Source organism: Odocoileus virginianus, chromosome 34 (assembly GCF_023699985.2).
Source record: "Odocoileus virginianus isolate 20LAN1187 ecotype Illinois chromosome 34, Ovbor_1.2, whole genome shotgun sequence".
Taxonomy (NCBI): domain Eukaryota; kingdom Metazoa; phylum Chordata; class Mammalia; order Artiodactyla; family Cervidae; genus Odocoileus; species Odocoileus virginianus.
In genome coordinates, this window is record NC_069707.1 from 29056795 (window position 1) to 29084549 (window position 27755).

The following is a 27755-nucleotide window of genomic DNA, read 5'->3' on the forward strand; positions in this document are numbered from 1 at the left end:
TATGTGCATTCTTGAAAAACTGCAGTCCTCAAATTTGTATACTAAAAAATAACAAAGCCTGTGGGGAAAAAACAGGGTCATGACAGATCACTCAGCCTATAAAGTACTAATAAAACAAAAAAATCATCTAATAAAAATGCTTGCATATTTAGAAATTTATATTAATTTCCAAAGAAAGTTTGCTGGAATATCCAGGAAATGTTTTTGTTAAATGTTTAAATTTAACAATGTATCTTTTTACATTTAACAAAATATTTTTGATAAATGTTTACATTTTGTTACATGTTTGCAAGGTGAAAGCTTGATATACCTGTAGAAAGAGTTGAAACTAATGAGTGATGTTGCAAAGGCAAAATGCTGACAGGTCTTAGAGAGCCAAGCAGGAAGCAAGCACAGAACAGGACACAGGGCCAAACTGTGTCCAAGTTTGGCCAAGAAGACAAGTGTGGGGCTGTCTAACTTTACAGTACAATTCCAATTACAGTATAATGCTCTGTGGTTGAACTTCGTATTTGCCTTACAAAGTGTTGGGGGTGGGGAGAATCTCATAAACGAAAGCATCTTGAATGTTATACCCTCATTCCCCTATTGACCATTTGGTATAAACTAGTATATGTTAAGGAAACATGCATTGTAGCGGAATAGATTAAATTCTTTCAGCTGCTCTGCATTTCTCTTCTTCTGTTCTTGCCTTTATTGTAAGTGCTCCAGTCTTCAGTGATCACTTAATCTTTCGTACTGCTGTCGCACTTGTCATCCGTACTAATTATTTGGCTTTTTAAAATTTGTCACTGCCTTTTCTTTTTTTGCTTTTCCTGCTAATCTGTCAGGCCATCGTTGATTTATACTATGAATAAATCATAGCTTTATTTTATTTATTAGCTTTATTCATATACTATGAATTACACCATGGTTTTCTGAGTGTAGGTGTTACACTAAGCTGTAGTATTTTCTATTGTCTGTATATGCATTATCTATACATTTTGAATGTAGTTAGATTCCCTTACATTTATGGGTGGTGCTTTCCTGAAAACATGCCCAGAAGTCAAAAGTGGGAATGCTGAGCAATAGAGATGCGTGTTATGTGCTCTTCCAGAAAGCTAAATAATGTAAAATCTCTGATGACACCTTGCCTTTAGAAAACTGTATTGATGTTTTTATCCTTCTTAAACTTAACACTTTAATTTTATTCCTTCACGATTGTGAACACAATCTTGAAGACTTGAAATTCAGTGGGCATCCAGTTGATGTGGAAGAGTGAACACTTTGGCCATGCTTGATGCTTTTCTCCTTTGGTCACTTGTATTTTTGTGTATGATATTCAAACATATGTTATCACTTTGATATTTTGTCTTTCTGCCTCTTAATGAAATATATAATGCTCAGTTATGTGTTGAGTAATGACATTGCCAGTATGCAGAGTAGCACAGACTTCTGCCTGAAAGTTAGGTATGTGGCACTAATATACAGTGTCAGTGTTTGATTGAAGTATAAATTGTTTAAAAGTTAAAGCCTATGATTTTGGTCCTCTCTTGGGTTCAAGCAAAATTAGTAGTTCCTGGAAAGTGAAAATTGAACTAGCCTGTTTTTAGTATTCTTAATTATGCAAATGAGCAAATTTGATATGAGTTTTAAAATATTTGTACCATAGAGAAGAAAATTTCAGGGAAGCTAGAGTAGTAGGCAAGCATGAGATATTCAGTTCAGTTCAGTCGCTCAGTCGTGTCCAACTCTTTGCGATCCCATGAATCGCAGCATGCCAGGCCTCCCTGTCCATCACCAACTCCCGGAGTTTACTCAAACCCGTGTCCATCGAGTCGGTGATGCCATCCAGCCATCTCATCCTCTGTCATCCCCTTCTCCTCCTTCCCCCAATCCCTCCCAGCATCAGGGTCTTTTCCAATGAGTCAGCTCTTTGAATGAAGTGTCCAAAGTATTGGAGTTTCAGCTTCAACATCAGTCCTTCCAGTGAACACTCAGGACTGATCTCCTTTAGGATGAACTGGTTGGATCTCCTTGCAGTCCAAGGGACTCTCAAGAGTCTTCTCCAACACCACAGTTCAAAAGCATCAATTCTTCGGCGCTCAGCAAACATGAGATATTAGGAAAGATAATTTTTGAGAACTGTGGAGAAAGTAAGCTCAGTGTTTATGAAATAGGAGAAAAGAATGAAGACAATTAGAAGAGATTAGCAAATGGTTAGTAAGGACATTTGGGCAGAATTTGGGGTATGATATGTTTTGTCTTAGTTTTTTTCTCTTCTCATCCATTATTATGACTGTGGGCAAATGACTTTAGGTAGGAGGTCAGAATCTTTAATTTTTACTTTGTGTTGTTTAAAAAAAAAAGTTAATGGGAAATGGTTATAGCACAGCATTCTTCCATCATTTTATATTCTAGCTGCTCAGTTTATTTACTCACGGCGTGACAAACCTTCAGCTGTTGAACCCGTAGAAGAATATGATTATGAAGATTTGAAAGAATTCTCCAGTTCTCTTGTGAATCATCAGCTAAGTGGAATTGATCAAGGTATAGTAAGAATTAGTATGTTTCTTATCCGAAAATGATTAATAATTTACTGAAGTTTACCAATGTTATTTATCAGTTTTATTGTTCATAATATTGATCATGGGTAGTAATGGTATGAACTACCATTATATCTTGCATCTTCAACAAAAATTTACATTTTGTTAATTATGTTTTGTGAAGACTGTATGGTTAACTATATGGTTGAAAAATTGATTGTGTGGCTGTTATTCAGTAACTAGAATTTGTGATTGAAATCTCCTTAGGAGAGAAACTTCTGTGATTTGTTTTCTTTTATCAGTATTTATTGTTTTATAAGCTCTGTGTAGAGCTTATGGTTAGATTACAGAAGCTCATTTCCTTGCAAAATGTTAGGTTCCGAACAACTGGTTTTTATGGAAAAAAAGTGCAGAATGACACTATACAAATGTCCTGATTGGTCACAGTCATGTAAATTAAATTTCAAGATAGAACTTGTAAACAGTAGTGGCTTTGGTTCTGAGTTTGCTTCTTTTTAGTTCTCTTAAACATTTTAACAAAGATATTTTATATTTTGGCTTTTGTCTTTTATAAATAAATTTCAAATGTGACAAGATTTCAGACACACTGCTCCAGTCACAGGTTGATGAATAGTGTTGTAGGACCAAAGTCACCAGGTGTAAAAGCAGTGCTGTCTGTTGGCGCTGAGTGGGGCTCAGCTCGTTTGCTTCTTCTCTGGAGTGTGCTTTTTCTCTGGCTTTGTTCTATGAATATTTTTAAATTGATAACAGTATAAAATATATAACAATTTGAAAACAGGAAGGAGGCAGTATATAAATCTGAGAGTTGATCTTTGCATAAATTGGTACAGTATATGTCAGCTGCTACCCAAACCAAGAAAAATGGAGGGAAAGCACAGATAGACAAAATTAGAAAGCAGAAAGGGAAACAACAGAGAATTAAAAAATTTCTTTATCAACTTTGCAGATACATTTGGCAAGTGGGATAAAAGCTCATAGAGGAGCTGCTATGTAAATTCCTCCGTAGTTTTGATTATATTTTCAAAGAATGTTTACAGTTGTCATTGTAGGGGGGGAGAAGGTAGGAGTAAAGTAGAAGTCTTATGCTTTCTCTGCTGTGCCTCAGAGTGATTAAGGAGGTATGAAATTCAGAGTTATGTTTGAGAATGAAAGGTAATCATTCCCACCTGACATATGTAAGTATTAATAATTGCATGAAAAAAATTGCATGCTAACAATAGTGATTGTAACTAGCCTCTACTAATTGCTTTCTGGGTACTGTTCTAAGTGCTGTTCATGTATTAACATATTTAATCCTCATGACAACCTTGTGAGATAGGCCAGCTCTTGTCCTCATCCTGTAGGGGAGGAAAATGAGACACCAAGTCACGTGGGGGCAGTTGTACTGCTTAGTAAGTGGCATTTGGGTATGAACCAACATAGCCTGACTCTACCTCTCTACTGTTTGTGTGTGTGTGGACAACAGTTGCCATAATTAATTAGAATAGACCATGATATAGCTATATATGAAGTATTCTGTTCCAGTTTTAGTAATTCATGTTTTTATGAAATAGGTATAATTTTTCAAGTTTATCTCATTAGCCTAAAATTAATTTTGGACTAAAGGAAAGCAGAATTACCCAAATATTTGAAGAATTTACTTTTAGTAATTAAAAAAGAGCAGTGGAGAAAGTGTTACATACTTGGCGAAAAAAAGGATATTGCCAGTAGATGCCTTGTTCAGTATGTAAGCATGTAAAATGTAATGTAAAATGCATTCTGTGGACTGATTTCATGGATTAGGGAGTCTGAAAACTTGAGTTTTATTTTGATTACTGCTAAACTAAGTAGTGCCGTGATTTTCAGTCCTCTTTATGACTTGCAGTTTGATATATCTAAGTCATAGAGTTACTGTGAGGATTACAGAAGGGGTGTGTGTGTGTGTGTGTGTGTGTGTGTGTGTGTGTGTATAAGTAAAGTATTTTGAATATTGTCAACTGCTGTACAAATATAAGTTAATATATTCATGCATTTTTATTCAGTAGTCTCACATACTACTTTAAGATCTAGGGATATAAAGCCTTTGCTCTCATGGAACTTCCATTATTAATATTATTAGTAATTACTTTTTATAAAATAGTCATCAGAAAATAAACATCCTTAAAGATTTTAGTCACCCAGATTTAAATGTTTGTGTTTAAAATGAATGTTCATTTTCCTCAGTAATCTGCTGGATTTCCTAATTTTTATGGCATTTTTGTACCAAGTTATCTTGTCCATTCACTAGTAAGTTAGAAATATTTTCAAAATTAACCCTTTCTACGCATGTAAAAAATCATCGGTATGGACCTCATCATCCTCATTGACTGAAATAGACTTTGTGTGTGTGTGGGTACATACTCAGTTGCTTCTGTCATGTTTGACTTTGCTACCTGTGGACTGTAGCCGGCCATGCTTCTCTAGTCCATGGGGTTTTCCAGGCAAGAATACTGGAGTGAGTTGCCACGCACTTCTCCAGGGAGTCTTCCTGACCTAGGGATTGAGTCTGCGTCTCCTGCATTGCGGGAAAAGTCACAATTGACACTTTTTTCAAGCGTTAATCAGTATTACTTTGGAGACATTTATTATAGTGGTTATTGAAATTGTTCCTCTGATCAGGGAATCTAGGTATATTGTGGATAAAAATATAATCATTGTAATTTTTGCCAAGGCAAATTACAAGAAATGAACACCCTACTGTAAATTCAAATCCTTTATTTCAGTTTTGAAGATTCAGGGATCTTTCATGACACCACTGAGTATAGCTTTTAATTATTGTTGTCTGTTCTAGCTCGTCTTTATTCATGCCTTGATCACATGAGAGAGGTACTTGGAGATGCTGTGCCAGATGACGTATTGGTTGAAGCAGTTCTGAAGAACAAGTTTGATGTGCAGAAGGCTTTGTCAGTGGTTCTGGAGCAAGATAAAGTGCAGAATTTGAAAGTCAGGAGTGAGGGAGCAGTATCTACAGGAAAAATAGCAAAAGGTATGCTTTTACTTGTTCTCTTTTAGTTTTGCAGTTAATGCTTTAAAAGAGGCTTTGATTTTGATCGAGCTGTTAAGAAAAATGGGCAGAAATTTTTACATGTTATCAGTTGATTTTGCAGTTTGTGAATTTTTAAGCTGATTGGCCATTTTCTCTTCAGTCTGTTAAAGCCTATTTTTTGATCATTTCCCTGCTTATTTTTGCAAGTGACAGAATATAAGGGAAATAAAATTAGACAAAAGCAAGACAAAACACTTTTTGCTTCTTGTTAGTGTCTTGAAGATCTTTTTAATTATTGGTGGTTTTTTTTTAACTAAAGGGTTGGGAGATGGAAATTAATAGCCACACAATGTCAAAAAAATCCCTCCTATGCTTATAGCATTTTATGAATATAATTTAGTTTTCCTTAAATATCCTAAGTATTATAATTCTAGTACTCTTTCATTTCATAGCCAGATCTTTAATTTTAAATGTTTAGAATTTGAGGTTAAATTTATAACTTAGGCCACATGAGAAAGGAACTAATTATCTTAACTGGTATCTGCCAGTAGAAGCATGGTGATTTGTTAACTAGGTTGATATTTCTTATAACCCAGAGTCTAGATTTTTGCCACAGTGAAATTGTGTACAGCCTGTTACTATGAAATAAGGGTTGTTTTTATGTAAATGAAATTTTTTTAATTTTGGGGGGGCACTGGGATTCACTTTTAACTGACCAATAGTATGAGAAAAAATCTATAATGTGACAGCTATATTAATAGGTTACCCCAGATCACAGTGGAAGTTATATGGTATTATTTGTTTACCTGTTTTTAATACATTAAAAATATAGGTGAACCTAGTTCTTTCCATTGATTCTTTAGATGTTTTGAATTTGATTATGAATAACTTAAAATCTCACATAAATTTGTAAATATTAGCAGATTTACTAACTTGGTAATTACCTTTGTATGTATCAGTGAACAAAGTATGAAGGTCACTTATGATGGTTAAAGGAAGGTAAAATCCTTTATTTTTTTTTTAGAGTGTTCACTTTTTATTAAATAATGATCAAGTATCACTTTATTCATGTCATAATCAAAAGAAACATTTAGTAATTAAATGCCTCATTTCATGTTTCCTTTTGGTTGCTGTGACTGTCTTCTGCATATGTCAACCTATTCATCTGAAAATTAATGGCTCTTGTAAGGTAAGGAGTCTTATTATCTTCCTCTGAAGTTTCAGCTGATAATGTTCACAGCCCTTGTCCTCAGTCTGCAAACCATTTGGATTGCAGCAGCAAATCCTTTGATTTTTCTGGCCCAGTAGCAAAATATGTATTATATCATAATTCCTCGGTTATACCAAGTCACTATTTACTCCATAAAAAAAAGAAACTTGACAGACCTAAAAGTGAAAAGAAACTAGAATCATGTAAGTTAACAAAAGAGCTGTCCTTAGCTGACCTAATCAATGATATGCCAAGAGATTCTTATAAAAGTCCGCCATCAGTCAGATTACCACCCACAGGTAGTGTGGAGAGTCTACCTTCAAAGAGTCTAGATGGTGATTTGTTAAGACCTCATGTGTCTGAGTGTATTTCCAAAGATGATTCTGCCTTCAAAGGCATACCAGATTTAAAATCATTAATGATAAAAAACACGGCACCTAATAACTCATTATTTATTCAAAATGATTCAGTACCTGATTTGCAAAACATTCCAGTACAGAACAGTTTAGGAAGTTTAAATAATCCTTTGCTCTTAACCAACTCAATGGAAAATATGGCTGTTGATAATTTAAATGCTAGTAAAACGACTGAAGTTGGAGTTGTTTCTTCAGTTGAACAAAGCAACAAGAATTGCATGTTAAAGAATGACAACTTGCGGTTTTCTCAGTGTGAAAGTCCATCCCTAGCTGAATTGTTTCAGGAACACAAGGAAAACAATCCAAGCCAGTGCTTTACTTTACCTGATTTTTGTCACCAGCCATCTGCCAGTTTCACAGATCTCAGTTTGGGATCTTTTCCCTTGTCACAATTAGCAAATCGGTATCAATCTTCAACTGGAATATCAGAGTTAACAGGATCTCTATCATCTTTGGCATTTCGTAAACCTTCTCCAACAAGAGACCTTGAGAATTTGTCACTTTCTGATTTGATTGCAGAAACAATTGATATAGACAACCCTCAGATTAAGAAAGATTCCTGTATGCTCGGTTTATCTGAAATGAGGTCACCTGGAATAGACTCAAATATTGATCTTAGTGTCCTCATAAAATCCCCAGATTTTGTTCCCAAACCTGTAGTAGACCAATCAGTTGTTCCAATACCAGAAACTAAAGTTCTGAGTTCAAAATTAGGGAAAAATTCCAATTCTGCTAAGGATAATAAGAGAAACAGTAAAAGCTCTCTGCCTAGGAAACCACCTTTTTCTCTCTCTTGGACCAAGGCCCTTGCTGCCAGACCGTCAGCTTTCGCTTCAACCCTGTGTCTTCGTTACCCATTGAAAAGCTGCAAGCGACGCACCTTTGATCTCTATAAGACTTTTCTTTATAGTAGACAAGTTCAAGACGTAAAAGACAAGGAAATAAGTCCTCTTATAGCAATCACACCATTTGACTTCAAATCAGCATCTCCTGATGACATTGTGAAAGCTAATCAAAAGAAAGCTTTTACTAGAGAATAGTAACAAAAGGAAAACTTGCTAACTGTTGTAGAGCTTTTTCTTTTAAATTAATTTAAAAATTTTAAACTTTTATAGGGTTTCTTTATATTATGGGATTTAAGTTGTGATTTTTATATTAAAATTGTCTTAAGTCAGTTGATAACTTTAGTTGATAAATGCTTTTGCACTGAAATTTCTTTTTACTATATCTTCTTTTAGTGATAACTGATTAAGTTGATAGCCTGTAATAGGTGTATGTTTACAAAGTGCTTATGGTAACTTGATATTGTGAAATCAAACCTCAGCTATTTTTGTTTAAAGCATTCAGCTTTGAAAGTTTTTATGATGAGACATTTTCTTTTATAAAATATTTTTGTGCTTTGTTCTTAAATGAAAATGCCACCACTTGGGATTAGTATAGTTTAGTGATGAAGATTTTTCTTGTGATATATGGCATAACATAGCCAAGACAGTATTATATTTTGAAATATTAATGAAATCATTCCAAGTTTCATTATTTTTCTGCCAGTGAATACTAAAAGTTTTCTATTAGAAAATCTTAAAATTCCTAACTTTTAAGAATACTGTGGAGGTTGTTGAAATACATTTTTCATGATGATAAAATATAAATCCTTTTAAGGGACCATGTACATACTGAAGATGGTTTAATACATAATTTATTTTTATACATTTTCAAAACCATTTGTCCTAAATGAACACTTTAAAATAAATATGTAGAAAGTCTTTTCAAGTATGGTTGCATGTTCCTTGAGTAATCTTGCCAGATCTCTTTTCATTTTTTCTTTTTATTGTAAGTAATGAAATGTGGAATTTTCCTCTTTGCCACTGACAGCTGTGTGTGCTGTAAGGACAAAGTTTCAGCAGTAGTCGACCGAGTAAGATCTCTTCTAGTTGGTAGAACAAGTAGGTAATTCATCTCTTAAAGCAGTCGTCCTCAACCAGCAGTCAGAATCACTGGGGAAATTTTTTTCAAAACATAGCTATTGTGACTTCATTCCAGACATGGAGAGTCATTTCTGAGGGATGACATTTGGAAATGTGTATTTTCAGGATGGTCCCCAGTTAATTCTGATGGGTTACTTCTACTTGAGAATTGCTCCCTTAAAGAAATCAGTAGAATGAAAGGAATTACTAATGCTAGAAATAACACCTGGCCAACTTGAATTTTTAATTTGTATTTTCTAGTAATTAGGAATACCAAGGAATGTTGCTAATTAGGAATTAACACCTTTTTTGTTAGAAGATAATGCTATTAGTTATTTCTTGCAGGAAAAAAGTAGTCTTTAAGATGTTGTTTCTTAATGAGAACAAAATAGCTATATTTTCCCAGTAAAAATGTTTTTCTCTGACTACTACTCTAGTCTGTGTTTGATAATTTTTTAAAATATTTCTTGTTTCTGTTTATTTTCAGAATGACATCCCAATATCTCAATATTTTTAGTTGTATATGATGTTTTTATGTCCAGTGTTTTGGTGAGAGAGCTGAAGCCAGCCTTATGTACTTGTTGTTCTTGACTAAACACTTTGTGACATCTTCACTTTTTGTTTCTAACTGCAGATTTCAGTGCGTATCCTACTGATGCTTAGATCATATAAATTACAAGTTATATTTTGTGATCAGTTTTGAAGTTTGAATATCCCAACTGCTGATTTTGTTTTTCTAGTCTTGAACTTTAATTGGAAATTTTAGTAATTTTGAACTATTAGTCTGTGACTCATCAACTAAATTTATATACTGTAGGCAGTCTCCAGTTTAGAAGTGAATTGTATTCTAAGTGTTTGTTTAGAACTGACAGTAATTCTTGATAGATTAAATGCTGCCCAAGTGGTCCTTTTGCACATAAATCCACAAATACATATTTATCCATGTTGAAATTGAACAGCGTTACTGTTATATTATCTTTTATAGCAAACTAATTTTCAAGTGGAAATACAATACTTTTAAAGCCATATAGTAGATCTTGTAGAGTGAACTAGATCTGCCTTTGTTGGATGATCAGGATTGTGACTACTATTTATGATATTATGATTTTAGGGGAAAAACCTTCTATATTACAAAGTGATAGGGAAGGTAACAATTTTTAAATACGTCTCCGTATTTCTGTTGTGATGGCTACTGGGCCGTTAGGCACATACCTGACAGGCACTTGCCCCATTGACTAAGGAAGTGTCACAGTCTCTGAGATTCAGAGAGTGGAACCAGGAAGACCCAGTGCCCCTTCTGCCTTTGGCCACTGGCCTTTGGTAAAGAGACTAGTGCCTGCTTATTTGTGGATATTTTCCTAGTGAGGACAGATGCTTGCACTACGTGCATCTTCTGCACCAGCTGCTGTTTATTGATTGACTGCTGTCTTGGTAGCTCAGGTATGCTAAGTGTTTTTGGTCTATTTTCCAGTTCAGATGTCGACTTTAACATACAGAGCCATTTTTATTTGTGTTATGCTCAAATATTAATAGTATACTTTAAGACTAGAAATAATGTTGTAATTATATTCTAAATGATACAAAATACAAGATGTTTAAAATGACCATTTCCTCTTCACTTTTTTTGATTTTTTAAAAGAGCTGTTCACAGATGTTTTTCTGTCTTGCATTTGGTTGGTCTTTTTGGTTACGGTTCTTCCCATTAATTGCAAAGAACAAGGTATCACTTCAGTACAGAACACTTTGCTTATCATTTCTTTCTTAATTGTTCTGTGTTTTTCCTGTTTCCTGGTTACTAAACTGGTATTCTAACTTCTCCCCCACCTTAGCTTTGAATCTTTCTTTCTCGAACTTTTCTTTCAGCCTTTTTTCCCCTCATATAAATAGTAATAACTGTTCCCAGTGTACTATATTTAATTTCTTGTGGTCAGTGGGAGATCATATGATTAATTGCCATACCAAGGGTAAAACTACTCCAGTGCTTTTAAATATATGGACCATTGCAAATTAGCAAGTACACAGTTATACATTGAGGAATAACTATGTATCAGGTTTCTGTTTGGTGTTCATACAAGTGTATATTTACTTATAAAATCAGTTTAATAGTAGCCTAGAAATTGTTTTCTATTACTTTTATAAATGAAGGTAATGCTGACTGGATAGGGAGGGATTGATATGAATCCTTTACTAATAAAGCTCAGTGTATGCAGTTGTATATTGTAATTTTAATTTCTAGGATGCAAAAGATTTGTCACATTTTGAATGTACATTGAAATAAATTGTAATTCTGGGGTTTTCTAAAATCAGGTGTGAAAACATCACAATTTATCCATTAGGATTTTTTATGTAAGCTCAATATTTCAGAGTGATATTTTAATAATTTATGATAAAGGTTTCTGTAAACAAGTTGAAAAATGCACTGCCTGGTTGTGCAGACTTTCTTTGAAGATATTTGTCATTTAGAATTCTTATTTTCCAAAAGGTAGAATTTATATTTTTACTTTTGAGGACTCACACAGAAACATTCTTAAAGTATAGATCATGGTGAATATGGATAATATAATTGCAAAGATGGCAGTGAAAATAAAACATTTGACAAAGTACACAGTTTTGATGTTGACATGCCTGGTTTATATGACTTAAAGGAAAGAAAGCATCCTTCTATTTATAGGACATAGCTGGAGATGATCAAAGATGTGATTCTCAAATGGGATGGGAAAATGGGTACTTAAACACATAGTTATATTTATTGCAGTGTGTATGGCATGCATGACATTACACTCTCCGAAGCTGATGTCTTTGTCTTCCTGATCCAAGCTGCGACCTCCTCCTGTTTCCTCTCTTTATTAGCAATATCAGCATCAACCCAGTTGCTTAAGCCAGAAACCTAGGTAGCATCATCATTGATTTTGCTCCCTCATTTACTTCTTATAACTGATTGTTGATGTTTAGTTGCTAAATTGTGTCTAACTCTTTTATGACCCCGTGGACTATATAGCCTGTCCAGGCTCTTCTGTCCATGGGATTTCCCAGGCAAGAATACTGGAGTAGGTTGCCATTTCCTTTTCTGGGGGATTTTCCCGACCCAGAGATCAAATCCAAGTCTCCTGCCTTAGCAGGCAGATTCTTTACCACTGAGGCTCCTGGAAAGCCCTGTAATTGATTCCAGTCCTATTATTTCTTCTTTACAAATAAGTAATTATATGTGTGTACATATACAGTTGATTGTTCTTGTATGTGGTAGTTATATTTTATAAAGTCATAAATGAGTGAACACTGAATGAAATAGGCAGACGCTGACTTAGCAAAAACTGAACCATTGCTCCCATAAGAAATACGAGGTTAGGTTCCTGTGATCGTCTGATCACAACATTTTTGTCAAACAATCAATACATGACCTTGTTTTATGTATGTTTAAAGACACTTTATTTAATACATATTATTCGTATATTATTGATTCATTGAAATTGAACACATAGCCAGTAGCACTGTAACTTAATGCCTAACACTAACAGTATCTAACCTGCATCTTTGTAAGGCACATCCCAACTGCTTTGTGCTTAACACTAGACACTGCTTCAGACTACTCTTGGGGACCATTTTAAACAGCAAAATCACCAACTGATGTCACAGGGTGAAAAATGTGGCATTTAAGAGGTCGTGAAAAAGGATACTAGAGAAGGCAATGGCACCCCACTGCAGTACTCTTGCCTGGAAAATCCCATGGATGGAGGAGCCTGGTAGGCTGCAGTCCACGGGGTCACGAAGAGTTGGACATGACTGAGCAGCTTCACTTTTCCTTTTCACTTTCCTGCATTAGAGATGGAAATGGCAACCCACTCCAGTGTTCTTGCCTGGAGAATCCCAGGGACAGGCGAGCCTGGTGGGCTGCTGTCTATGGGGTCGCACAAAGTCGGACACGACTGAAGTGACTTAGTAGCAGCAGCAGAAGAAAAAGGATACTGCTTTATGAGATCTGAAACAAGAAGGCAAAATGCATCTTATTTGACCTCAGTTGGGAACATGTGTGTTGGGCTACTAAAATTTTTTACTGCTCTACACTGTCCACAAGAGACTGCAAAAGTGCTGAAAGTCATGGTTTTTAGTGACTAGCTGCATCCATGAATATGGAATCCTCAAGTACGGATTGATTGTCCATTTTTCCATCCATATTCTGTGTTCTTATTACTACTTTTTCTCTTAAAGACTGTTAGGTTTAGGCAGAATTCCTGAAATGTTTATCTGGCTTCTTTACGTCTCAGTTAATTATCTCTCAGACAGTTTCTACAATACAGGTAGAGTGACCTTTCCAAAATGTAGTCCTGACTGTCTGTCCCCCCGTTTAAACCCTTTATCTTACTGTAGGACCTTTTGCCATCTGGTTTCTGTGTTACCCACTGCCCAGCCCTCCCAAGAAGAGCTGCCTGAGTCTCCTCTGCTTCTGTAGCCCTTTGCCCTTTCCCCTCCATCTCTCCTCCTGGCAGTTAGCTCCTGAGGCTGTAGTTTACGTGTCACTTTACTCCTAAGCCTGGGATAGGGGAACAGTCCTGTGTACCCGTAATTCTCTGTATTCCTTTTTATTACCACCTCATGTAAAATCGTAACCTCTGCCATACATTTAGCCCCTGTCTCTGGTAACCCTGTTTTATTGTTCCTCACAACCCTTACATCATCTGTCAGGGTGTGTGTGCACAGTTTTATTTCCCTCCTCTTCTCTGTAATTCCCCCTATCCCGCCCCGCCCACCACAGCGCAACTTCTATGAATGTAAGGTCTTTATTGCTATAGTCCCAGCTTAGACAATATCTGGCACGTACATGTAGGAAAGAATTTAAAGTAAAAAGTGAGTTTCATTCTTAAATACTGTCCCACATCTTATTCCCTAGAGGAAGCTGTAAAACAAATCTGTAAAAAAATATTTTATACTGCTCTAGAAACTATTTGTGTGTTAGACATAGCAAATTTGTATACATATCATTACACAAATGGGAGGATACAGTAACACTTCAATATCTGTATCACTTAGCCTGCTAAGTATATTGCAGGTTTTTCCTTACCAGCATATAGAGGTCAGTCTCATTCTTGTTAAAAGCCATGTAGAATTCCATGTTTATGCATTAAATAGCCCCTGTTAACATTCTAACTTCTTATCACTATTGACTCCTGCATGAACATCCTATGTTTCTACTGATTGATTTTCTAGGCCCATAAGTATGTACTTTAAAATTTTTGATAGATATTGTCTAATTGTCCTTAGTAGAACCTGTGCTGATTTCCTTCCCACACGAGTTTATGAGTGCGTTTTGTTCAAATTCTCACATATAGGATTATTGCTCTTTTGGGTATTATGCCAACCTGATAATTGGAAAGTATTTTTTTCATTTGTTTATGTGTCTTAAATGAGTGAAACTGACTACTTTGTCACACATTTGAATCTATTTGTATTTCTTAGAACTACCTATTCCTAATCTTTGATGATTTTTCTGCTGGCTATCTTTCATAATGACTTCTAGGAATATGTGTGTGTGTGCATTTAATGTATTTGACTTTTATATTTAAATTCTAAGAAAATTAATCGTTTTGTTATATGCATGGAAAATATTTTTTCTTTGTCATCTTTTAGGTCATTTATAAGACAAATTGTTGATTTTATATACATAACATCAATATTAAAATTTTGTATTAAAAGTTTCTAATTTATATTAAAATTTATAAAGTAAATTAATAAACTATTAAAATTTTAATATTCATAATATAACAATAATTTTATATTAATTATAAAGTATATTAAAAGTAAATTTAATAAAGTATATTAAAGTTTTACTAATCTTTTATGGGTTTTTGTTTGAGAGTTCTACTTTACTACAAGATAATTTTTTTAAAAATTGCTTCTCTGTGTTTAGCAGGTTCTCTTTTTTTAAAAAAACATTTGAGTGTTTGATTTAGCTGCTATAGGGGGTAAGGAAGAAATACAGTTTTTCTACCAACATCTTTTCTTTTTCGATAGCTCAATTTCTCACAATTACTTTTTGTTGTATTACACGTCCTTTTTCTTCTTTAACCTGATTAGAAATGCCATTTTTGACATATGCTAAATTTTCCTCTCTCCATCTGTCTTGCCTTTTTGGAGACTGTGCTGTTCTATTTCTTTGTCTTGTTCTGTGTCAGTATCAAATTTTCAATTGCTGTAGCTTTATATTACTGTTAATTTTTAAATACCTTATAGCCTGTCTTGTTTTTTACTCTTCTTTTTCATTTATTGTTGTTCATTTGCTAAGTTGTGTCCGACTCTTTGTCACCCCATGGACTGCAGCATGCCAGGCTTCCCTGTCCATCACCATCTCCCAGAGTTTGCTTAAACTCATGTCCGTTGAATCAGTGATGCCATCCAACTATCTCGTCCTCTGTCGTCCCCTTCTCCTCCTACCTTCAGTCTTTTCCAGCATCAGGTTCTTTTCCAGTGAATTGGCTCTTCACATCATGTAGCCAAAGTACTGGAGGTTCAACTTCAGCATCAGTCCTTCCAATAAATATTCAAGGTTGATTTCTTTTAGGATTGACTGGTTTAGTCTCCTAGCTGTCCAAGGAACTCTTGAGAGTCTTCTCTAGCACCACAGCTCGAAGACATCAATTCTTGGGTGCTCAGCCTTCTTCATGGTCCAACTTTCATATTGGTATATGACTCCCAGAGAGACCATACCTTTCACTATATGGACCTCTATTGGCAAAGTGAAGTCTCTGCTTTTTAATACATTGTTTTAGTTTGTTACAGCTTTTCTTCCAAGGAGCAAGTGTCTTTTAATTTCATGGCGGCAGTCACCATCCGCAGTGATTTTGAAGCCCAAGAAAATAAAGTCTTACAGCTTCCATTTTTTCCCCATCTGTTGGCCATGAGAAGGAAATGGCAACTTACTCCAGTATTCTTACCTGGAAAATCCCATGGACTGAGGATCCTGGTAGGCTACAGTCCATGGTGTTGCGAAGAGTTGGACATGACTTAGCGACTTCACTTCATTTCTTCATTTGCCATGAAGTGATCAGACCAGGTGCCATGATATTCCTTTTTTCACTGTCCTCTTTCACCTTCATCAAGAGGCTCCTTAGTTCCTCTTTGCTTTCTGCCATAGGGTGGTATCATCTGCATACCTGAGGTTGCTGAAATTTCTCCCGGCAATCTTGGTTCCAGCTTGTGATTCATCCAGTCTGGTCTCCCACACGATGTACTCTGTGTAGGAGTTAAATAAGGGTGACAGTATCGAACCTTGACCTTCTCCTTTCCCGATTTTGAACCAGCCCATTGTTTCCTGTCCAGTTCCAACCGTTGCCCCTTGACCTGCATACAAGAGGCAGGTCAGGTGGTCTGTATTCCCATCTCTATAAGAGTTTTCCACAGTTTATTGTGATCCACACAGTCAAAGATGAGAAAAAAATAAACTGTCTTCGTTAGGTACTAAACATTACATTATTAAATGGAGTTTCTAGTATTGGCCTAGTCTTGTATTATTGGAACATTCCTAACTGATCGTGGTGAATTTTTTTTTTTAATAGAATGAATTTTATTTGAAAATACTTTATTTAAAATTGTTTTGTCTATTCATAAAATTAATTTACAATTGTGCGTATGTGTTCTTTGTCATGCTTTGGTTTCTCTTGTGATAGTTTTTTAGAGAGTTTAGAGAGTTTTTCTTTATTCTTATAATTTGAAAGACAGTGAAATTATTTGTTTTATGATAGGAATTATTTTTCTCAACATTCTAAGGTCTGCTTGGGAAGTTTTAATTTTCTGAGTAAATGATCCATTTCATCTGGTGATAAATGATTTTGTTTTGCATTGTAGCAAACATTATCTATTATTAGTAGTAGTAGTAGTATTCATTTAAGAAATGTCAAACACAGAGACTAATGTATCAAGTACTTACAAACTTACCATTTAGATTCAACAAAAGATAGCATTTTACATTACACATTTCTGGTACTTGTTTGTCTTTGTTCTAAGAAATATATTGTTAGATTGAAATCCGAGTTCTGCACTTTTCTTGTTTCTCCCCACTCCCTTGAAGTTGATATGCATTGTTCCCATTCTCTCTTACTTTTGTCTCTGTAGCTGCTGTTTTTCTTATGAAAACTGTATTTGCTGTAACATGTAGATTCTTTTAGTTACTATTTTCTGGGTTCTTTTAGAGCTATTGTTATTTTCTGGATAATCCCCATTTTAATTTTGATTTTCTTTTTAAGCCAAGAATCGAAGTGTTATTTTTTTCTTAAATCCCATTTTGTTGTGGGATTTTTATTTGCTATTTTTGTTATAATTTTTTATTTCATTGTACTGTCATCAGAGAATGTGGTTGGTACATTTTACTTTTTAAAGTTTATTCAGTTTTTCTTTGTGGTCCAGTGTAGTTTTATTGCTATTTCATAAGCTAATGTCAGGAATATAAATTCTGTCTGACTAATCCAAAATATATTTCTGTTACTTTTCAGATTTTACAGAATAGATTTTTTAAAAATTTGTCAACTTTAAACAGTATGTATGTGCTGATCTCTCATGAAAGACAAAGAAATTGACACACATACTTCACCTCCTCTTTCTTATAATTTTTATTAATATTTTAAGTTTTTAGGGGAAATATTTATACCTCTTTTTTAAACCTTATTAACTGAATTACTAATTTTAATCAGTTCTTTGATGAGTCTCACTTTAGAAGTTGAGCTCATCAGAGTTACTTTTCATACTTGACCTCTTCTCTCCCTTTATCTCCTGATGATTTTAGTCCTATTATTTAATGTAGTGCCAAAAATTTTGACACTTTCCTTAGATTCTGTACTCAAATTTTCCTTAGTTTTTAACCAACTGTAGTTACATTAAGCTTGATTGGTTTCTCATGATTAGGCCTATATTTATCACTTGTTTGACTTTGACATCTTTTCCATCTCTCGCCCCCCCACCCCAAATATACATTTGAAATTTTCCCCAAGTTGTTGAATATATGAAAATGATCTGTGACATATCTGCACTATAAATAATAGTCCTTGGTTTGTCTTTTTTTCCTGGAGGGTCTTGCAGACATTGCCCTACTGTTTTCTGTCATATATACTTCTAGCATGGCTTTTTAAATTTCTGAAAGTAGTTGTATGTTTTGTTTTGATTTTTTCAGTCTGTATTTCTTGTGAGCTCTGCTGGCTTATTTTTTACCTTTTTCTTCTGTTTGGCTTTATCATCTTTTCTTTTATCGTGTGTGTGTGTGTGTGTGTGTGTGTGTGTGTGTGTGCTTGTAGGGAGGGTATGTTTTTTGAGCGGAAAAGTGAGATAGAAACATCTTCACTTTGTCTTTTTAACTGGATATATCTCAAACCCACTCCAGTTTTCTTGCCTGGGAAATCCCATAGACAGAGGAGCCTGGTGGGCTACATACAGTCCATGGGGTCTCAGAAGAGTCAGACTTAGCAACTAAATAACAACAGTCTTCCCAGTAACACTTGATTAGATTAAATGCCCCAAACAGCGGGAAGCTAGATAACTTGAGAAGTTTGTGAATAATTTCATTTCGGGTATGTGATATGACAGACCTTGTTCCAAAAGCCTAGATGCTTAGGTATAATAATTCCCCTGCCCATAGCATCCTGTGTTTGTGGTGGCATGCCACTGAAGTCTAGGAGAAAGCTTTTTGTTATTATGTTTATTTGGGAGTATATATACACACACACACGTTTTGGCTGCACTGGGCCCTCTGAGATGTGCGGGCGCTTTGTTGCGGCACACCGGGCCTTCTCTAGTTGTAGCGCTTGAGCTCTAGCGTGCTCGGGCTCAGTCGTTGTGGCCGAGTATGATGGACTTAGTTGCCCAGTCAGGGATCAAACCCACATCCCCTGCATTGGAAGGTGGATTCTTAACCACTCTACTAACAGGGAATTCCCTCAGTGTATTTGTATTCTTAGAATTTTGAAATGAGAACTTAATATCTATGTGAAAATTAACCTTTTATCCTGTAATAAGTTAGAACTCTTCCATTTCTAAGGTGATGTATTAAATATTTATGTGTCTCCTTAACTTAGATAACATTTGAGTTCATTTTATAAACATATGTAATAGTGAACCATTATAACAAATATAAATAACCTTAGACTAGGTTATCATGTCATTTTGCTATGCATTTGTATGGGTGAACTGCCAAAGGAGTATATATTTAGGCATTAAAATCATGGGACAGTCTGTTTTCTGTTGATAGTTTCTTTGTCACCTTAAACCTACCAGGAGAGGAGGGATTCACTACCAAAACTATAAAACTAAGTAGCATTTTTTTTCCCACAAAGAAATCCAGAGATTGAAATGCACATATTATTATTATTTGAAAGGAAAATTCTGGGCAGAAGAATCTTACTATTTATGCTCTAAAATTTATAATTAGTCAGCCAACTTGGAAGAGAAAGTTTTCGACAGAATGAATGCTTCTTTGTAAAATGAGGTTTAACTCTTGATTGCTGTTGAGACTTTTTCTAACACTGGGTTTATTTAGATTCTTTTAGAAAAATACGTGATCTAAAAAAATGTAAGCATTAAAGAATAAGTAGTTGGTCCACAAATACGGAGAAAGGACATCACACATAGTTTAAATTTAACATTTTAGGTACTTCCCTGGCCGAGCAGTGGTTAAGACTCCACATCTCCACTGCAGGGGCACAGGTTCCATCCCTGGTCACAGACGTGAGATCCTTCATGCCATGCGATGTGGCCAAAAAAATACATTTAGCATTTTATATGGTTCTTAGAATTGGTATGTCCATTGCATCAATGATAGCTTTAAGAAAAGTCATTGTTTACAAGTGTTGGAAGCTTTGGAGAAATATATTTGATTTCTGTATTTGGAGAAATATACTTGAATACTAAAATTTGTCTTGAGTAGAATTGGTTTGCCCATACTGTTTAGAAACCCATTATGCATCATTTTCCTTTCCCTTTTGAATTTCTTCTGGTTTTACCTTTCAAGTGAAGTTTTCAGTTACAAAATAGAGCCTAATTTTACATGAGGATATAGTTAATTTGCAGGCATTGTTTTACTAGTTTTGTAGTATTAATAGTCTCTTAAATGTCATATAGTGGATATCTACTATAGTGTATACTACTATTTGAATATCTATAAAGTATTATTTGTAACTGTACTCAGATGACTATCATAGTCTAGTCTTGCTTCTCAGTGGCAAATTGTTCCCTAGAGAAGATTACAAGAAATTAAAGATAAGAGCTGTAGACACTTGCAACAAGACTTTTTTTTTTAAATTTACTGTGCTGTATTTGTCTCTTTCTTCAGCATAATCTAAGTAACTAAATAGATGCAATAGTGATGTTAAATTTTTAGAAGGATATGCAACCTCTTTTTCTCCCTTCTCAGGTCAAATATATTATGAGATTTTATCCTTGAAGTAAAGACTATGATTAATGTGAAAAGTATACCTTACAAAGAAAAATTATTAATACAGCATGTTATGAACAGTTCTGAATCTATATGAACTTTTCAGTAATGCACTTAAATATATATTTTATTTTGCTTTAATCTTTTTATAGGGAGTTTAGGTATATTTAGCTGGAATTTTTTGATTTCCTCTTTTAAGTATATTTTTCTTTGAAAAGTCTTCTCATTAATTTTTCTGTCACTGAGTAATTTTATTGAAGCAGTTAGAAGAATTTTATATTTGCACAGAAAGCTTCAGACTAATTGGCTTTCTGCTTTAAAATTATGTGGGCTTTTGAAAGGAAGTGGTTTATTTCAGTTAAAAAACTTAAGTAGTTCAGAATGTTCTCAGATATGTCTTAAGATTCTCTTTGTGTATACACCTACACTGGAAAAACTGAAGCACTAATTGCTTAATTTAAAAATAATTTGCTTTAGACTCTCAAAACAGCCTGTCTTCTTTGTATAGCCAGTACCATGTAAGAATTGCATGAATGTTAAATACAGTTTTCTTTTCATCCTAATTACCTTGCTTTTTTTAAACCATAAAATTATAATCAGATTGCATGTATGTGTATATACTTTCTTGTTTCATTCCAAGGCAATTATAAATCCTTTTAAATATTTTTTTTTGGATGAAAGAATTGCTAAGTATTTAGCTAGGGATTAGGATGGATTAGAATAGGAACTGATAAATACAGTTCAAGTTAGCTAGCATTTATTGCATGCTCACTTGTTGTCAGAAAAACATGGTAGCTTCTGGGGACATCGGTTTACGGCCCAGATTCCCTAGGATTTTACAGCAGCCCATCAGGAGCTAAGCCTGGTTTAATAGGCGCACCGAGTAGAGCCAAGGCGCTTCCCTCTGAACGTGTCGGCTCGCTCTTTCTCTTGGCTACTCGTAAAAGTGTTCTCTTCTGGAAGCTACCACTTCTCAAGGGGCGATAGGGAAGTGAGTTAATGCATTGAAGGTAGACTTTGTGTCAGGCTTTGTATATATTTTATTTGTTTTTTATGAGAATCTGTGAGGTAGGTGGAAGCAACTGAGGCTCATATGAAATAATTTGCTGTACTTCACAGCTATTAAGAGGCAAATTGTAACTCAAATTGAGTTCTTTTGAACTTAGACATCCTTAAAAATTTTTTTTTTAATTTTGACTTATTTAAAATTGACGTTTAGTTAATTTACACTATTGTGTTAGTTGAACACACTTTTCATTGTTGTATATTGCTTGCAATAAGTTTTTATATTGTAAACTTAATCTTGTTTTGTGGTTCTTTGTGTAACTTAAGGATAAAATTAAATCTCTTGTTGGGGGAATCAGCTTTATCATTAGTGAGGTACTATATTACTTCGAGGTTTTGGCATACCTATATAGAGAATTGGTATCAGTTTTTAAATCCTTGTAAATTAGTGGTCCTATAATAAGTCCTGTTGCAGTTCATTAAATTTTAAATCACTGTGTTGTCTTTGATTTTGTTTGATTTAAAAATCCTGAAGGATTTAGTTTTTTAATAGTTGTTAGCTCGATGCCATCTTTAAGCACATGCTTAAATAATAAATGAGGGTTCATTAGTAAAGCCAGAAAGTCCGGACAACCCAGTGATACTTAATCCCTTTGTTCAGAGTTCAGAACTATTCGTGTTTTGATGCATTTACACAGTAATGGTAGGCAGGATTGAGGAACACTTACTGCACACCAAATATTGTATTAAACTCTTTATACTTATTTAATATTCACTTATCATATTTAATGTATTCAATATTTAATAAATCATGTCGAGTAGGGATTTTTTTTTTTTTCAATCTTAGTGTCACCAGGAGGCTCTGAGGCTGAAAAATGGTTAAACACCTTACCCAGGGCCATAAAAACTAGTAAATGGTGGAGCCAAAATTCAGAATGAAATGCTTCTAATATACTAAAGTCCTCTTTTATAGTTTGTGTATGTTTTTCTTCACATAGGGAATATTAGTTCTTTTTTTAAAAAATGGGCCACTTCATTTTTTAACCCAATTAACTTAATCATGTGCTACAGGCTTTAACATTTTTTTACTTTGGTAAATTCTGTTTTCAATTGTGGTAAAATACAGATAGCATGAAATTTATTCACTGTTTTTAAGCATATAGTTCAGTAGTGTTAAGTATATTCACATTGTTATGCCACCAGTCTCCAGAACTTTTCCATCTTATAAACTGAAACTCAGTACTCATTTAACAACTCTACATTTTCCCGTTCTCAAGTCCCTAGCAGCCATACAGACCTTTGTTGGTATGCCAATAAATTTAGGCTGCATAATATTATTATTTTATCTAACTAAACACCTATTGTAGGACTTAAGTTTTTCAATGTAATTTTACCAAAAATGCTTCAGTAAACATTTTTGTGCATTTTTTTTTCAATTATCTTATAAAAGGCTTTTTAAGAGTAATATTCCTGGATAAAAAGGTACAGACAGTTTTGATGCTTTTAGTACATATTGTGAAGTTACTTTCAGGAAGATTATACTAATTTATTTCTTTCATTTAATTGTTAATCATAATAGCATTGATAGCATTTTTTATAAAGGAAGGATTTTATATTATTGATGTTTTCATTCATAGGGTAGATAAGAGAGATAGATTATTCCTTTGGTGGGAGGGGGCAGTTGTGATGAAAGTCATTTTTGTGTCCCTAAAAATTGTATCCATGGTGCATTGTGCAGTTTTATAGGTTGGCAGTGTCTAAAATGTCATTGATTCCCTGTTGGCTCAGATGGTAAAGAATCTGTGGGCAATGCAGGAGAGCCAGGTTTGATCCCTGAGTCAGGATCATCCCCTGGAACTTCAGTATTCTTGCCTGGAGAATTCCAGAGGAACCTGGCGGACTACAACCCATGGGGTCACAGAGTCGGACATGACTGAGTGACTAACACTTGGACTTCACTTTCATTCATGAGAAGACAGTACCTAACTGTAGAAGTTCAGGTGGTGCTCGTGGTAGAGAATCTGCCTGCCAGTGGAGGAGATGCAAGAGATGCAGGTTCGATACCTGGTTCGGGAAGATCCCCTGGAGTAGGAAATGGCACTCCACTCCAGTATTCTTGCCTAGAAAGTTCCACAGGCAGAGAAGCCTGGCGGGTTACAGTGCATTGGGCCGCACAGAGTCAGACATGACTGAGCACACACTCATAAGTAAAGCACCCATGTGATAAAATTGGCACAGTGTCTGGCACATAAAGAATGCTCAACAAATGATAATTGAACTTGGTTCAAAGAAATAAAGGGTTTTCTTACTACCATCTAAGGATCAAGTGCCTTAAAAAGTGATTATATATTAAAGTCTAATTCATTAAGGGACTTAACATTTACTTCCACTGAGTTTTTTTTTTAAAGTCATTCATGATGTTTTTATGTAAGCCCTTTTGGGGAGATGACTTATCTTCTCTCTTAGCCATTTTTAACAGCCTGATATAAATTCTTCCTTGTATTTCTTTTTACATAATCACATATAAAAATAAACACATATACATAGAGGGATTTTTCATTACTATTATAAAAAGAAAAGATGTACTATAGTTTTCATTTTCCTTGTAATACACTGTTAACCGGAATCTTTCCATTGTAGTCTTTTTTGTTGTTGTTGTTTAGTCACGTCAGACTCTTTTGTGACTCCATAGACTGTAGCCCTTCAAGCTCTTGGGATTTCCTAGGCAGGAACACTAGAGTGGGTTGACATTTCCTTCTCCGGGGTCTCTTCCCTACCCAGGGGTCACACCTGGTCTCCTGCATCGGCAGGTGGATTGTTCACCATTGAGCCACCAGGGAAGCCCATCCTTTTTGGTAATTACGTCATATTCTGTGGGACGGCTGTGCTACCATTTAGTCAGTATATTGCATACTGAAGGATATTAATTTTATTTCCACTTTCTGGTTCTATGAACTATTTTGTTTGTAGAACATCTGTGTACATATCCTTAAAAACTGGGGCTCTTGATTCTATGAGATAGATCCCTGTGGTGGAATTGCTGGGTTTAAAGGTATACTGCTTGCTTTCCAATAGATTCAGCCTTTGCTTTATGAGCAGTACTTTGGTTCATCCCTCCCCCAGCAGTTAGTGTCATTATTTATCTTGATTTTGGACAGTCTGACAGGTAAGAAATTAATGTCTCATTGCTTCGTAATGAAGTTGAATATGTTTTCACATATTCACTTGCCATTAAACTTGTTCTGTGAATTGCTAGTTTTGTATATTTTACCCATTTTTAATTAGGTTGTCTTTTTCTTATTAATTAAAATACTTTTATATTACAGATATTAACCTTTTATTAGCATATACATTGTAAATGTTTCCAATCTTTTCATTTTCTTTATTTATGGTCTCTTTCTACAGAAAAATTTAAAAACTTCATATGATTCTGTTTTAACAGGTTGCAGTCTTGGATTAAAAAAAAAATCAAGCCTAAGTTATTCATATTCTGTTTTCCTTTGGGAAAATTATATGAGCTTAAGACTTTTAATTCCTCTAAAATTTGTTTCTGTGTGAAGTGTTAAAAAATAGTTGAATTTGTATTTTCTTTCAGAGTTTCATTAGAATTTAAAAGATTGAACAGTTTGTATGCTCTGACTGGTAGCATGTAATACAGCAGAAAAGGATGATAGTGCTTGAATTAGATTAATACTGTTTTGCAACCTAGCTCTTTCATTTGCTATCTGCATGACCTTAGTAAAATTACTGGATTTCTCTGAGACTTGAATTTTTTTTTGAAATTGTAAAAATATTCTCTGTCTCAAAGTATTAAGATGATTTATCTTTAACCCAGCTTGTTCCATGTTGTAGTGTCTTAAAACAATACTAGTTTCCCTTTCCTTTCCTTTACTAATTGTTTGAAAGTTCATTACATTCGTTATTATGGAGTTATTTCTGGATATTGGATAATGTTGGATATTACCAAGTTTTCTTAAGTTATTTAGGAATGACTGCCCCACGATGATGTTTGGAGATGGTTATGACTCACTGTGTATCTTTTTTTTAAAAATTATAGTTAATTTACAATGTTGCATTGGTTTCAGGTGTGCAGCAAAGCAGTTCAGTTTGATGTATATATATGTGTCATTTTCAGATTCTTTCTCCTTGTAGATTATTATAAGATATTGAGTATAGTTCCCTGTACTGTACAGTGATGTTCCAGGCAAGAATACTGGAGTGGGTTGCCATTTTCTCTTCCAGGGGTTAGAACTCTTATTGCTCCTAATATAATTTAAAATAATTACATATATTAGATTATAAAATTTTGTGGATACTACTTCAAAGCATATAATCCAGCCTAATATAAAGTTGAAATCTATTCATCAAAAGTTTGTAATTTTTAAGATTGCTGGCTCAATGATATTTATAGAAAATTGAAAGCTGATCCCAATGAATATTTTTTAGGATAAACATTTTTTTCTTCTGAATCATAGGAGATGGATACAGCGTGATGGATTTGATGAGGCAGGTTATGCTATATGAAGGATATCTTAAAATGAAAAAATACACTTAACAAATCACAGTGTGGTTGTAATATTGAAGAAAGTGGTTTAGTGGTTTATTCTTTGTAGCCTTGTTGTGCTTTCTAAATGTGTATCTAGTAACTAGAATTTATATGTGTGTTTAGATTCAATGAAATGATTTTCTATTTGAAGTAATTTTTCATTGAAAATTTAACGCTGTTTCTTTGAAAATCTTTTTTTTGTATGTGTTTCTATATTGAAACACTTATAGGAACTATAATGATTCATGGCAAAAAAATGTATTTACTTAGAAAACCTCAGTTAAAAACAATAACCTAAAATATATTTTTTAAAACTCTATAGATATTTTGATTTGAGTGATTTTAAATTGTAAATTTCTGTCTTAACCATATAAATATGAAAAATAATTTCTTCCTTTTGAAGTTTCTCGAATCTCCATTAACTTATTTTCCTAAATATTTAATGTAGTAAAAGGGGGAAAAGTCACTTATGATTTTCTTACCCAAAGACAAAATCTTGTGTTTTGCCACATCATTTTAGGTTTTCCTATTTTTATTCTTTATGTTAATAAGGTTTGTGCATACAAGTTTACATGCAGTTTTGTATGCTGTGTTTTCCCTGTCTTCATTTTCTATCTACTTGCACACATCTTTAAAAGTGGAGTCAATTTTTAATCCCAGTTTGATTCAGAGAATACTTTAAAAATATTTATTAAAAATTATAAAATTTAAAACTAATGTTACAGTGTTTTCACATCTTTATAGGTCCTGTTTAAATTTGAAATTACTTGACACAATCAGTAAATAAATAAGCTTATTTTCTTAAAATGTCCCTGGTAATACCTCTCATGTTTAGTTATAGCCTTTATATGAAACAAACAAACCTTGGTTGTTTTTAATTGAATTTAAGAATATTACTTCCTAGAGAACAGTTTTTCATTACCTAGTATCCTATTTGATGTGGCTATTAGTATTAAAATGTTCAAACATTTTAGAGATTTAATGATATATATATGTGGGAAAGAGATTCTCACTGAACGGGCTATGTAGTTATTTTTAAAAATAGTATGAGGGCCACAGTAAAAGGTCATCTGAACTAATTTCCTGACTTGAGGCATCTTCAAACATTTTTAGTTATGAACCTGAAACCAGTCAACAAAAGGTAGATAGATATAATCTGCAAAGAATGTTAACCAGAGTTGGACAAACTGTGAACCTCACTTCTTCATCTGTAGAACTAGTTTTACACTAGACAAGTCATTCACAGTGATTTTTTTTGCCCAGGACACCTGAGATGTACCATTTTCTCGTCAGGATTGGTACCTGTCAGTGACAATGATTGTCAGAGGGGAAGAGGGCAAGGATGTGCTTGCACCTGCCTTCTTGCAAGCTGCGAATCATTGAGTCAGGAAACTTATTACTTCTTTCCATATATAAGATTATGTAATCTTAGTGAATATTTGAGTGCTTAGTATATATTAAGCCAGTGGACTTGCTCTTGTGGAAAAGAAATTTAAAAATATCCTTCTGGAGCTCAGAGGTTAGTTGGAGAGGTAAGGCACATACTTATATTGATTGACACTTGAGAAATGATATATGCTACATGAAGATTTACAATAAAGGTTTTTTATTTCAAGTCATATCATTTTGGTCTGGAATTATCATTTTCAAGAACTTG

At 34.2% G+C, this 27755-nt stretch overlaps 1 protein-coding gene across 5 annotated transcripts in view; it reads left to right on the top strand.

Moving 5' to 3' along the window:
* The window catches only part of HBS1L (HBS1 like translational GTPase), an 82536-nt gene that overhangs the window by 11048 nt on the left and 43733 nt on the right, over nucleotides 1-27755 (top strand). For 2 of the 5 annotated variants that reach the window (XM_070461431.1, XM_020883166.2), the window contains exons 3-4: nucleotides 2401-2529; nucleotides 5356-5550. In XM_070461431.1, coding sequence (XP_070317532.1) covers nucleotides 2401-2529; nucleotides 5356-5550 — 324 coding nt within the window. The other 3 variants (XM_020883167.2, XM_070461433.1, XM_070461432.1) reach the window with 3 other exon arrangements.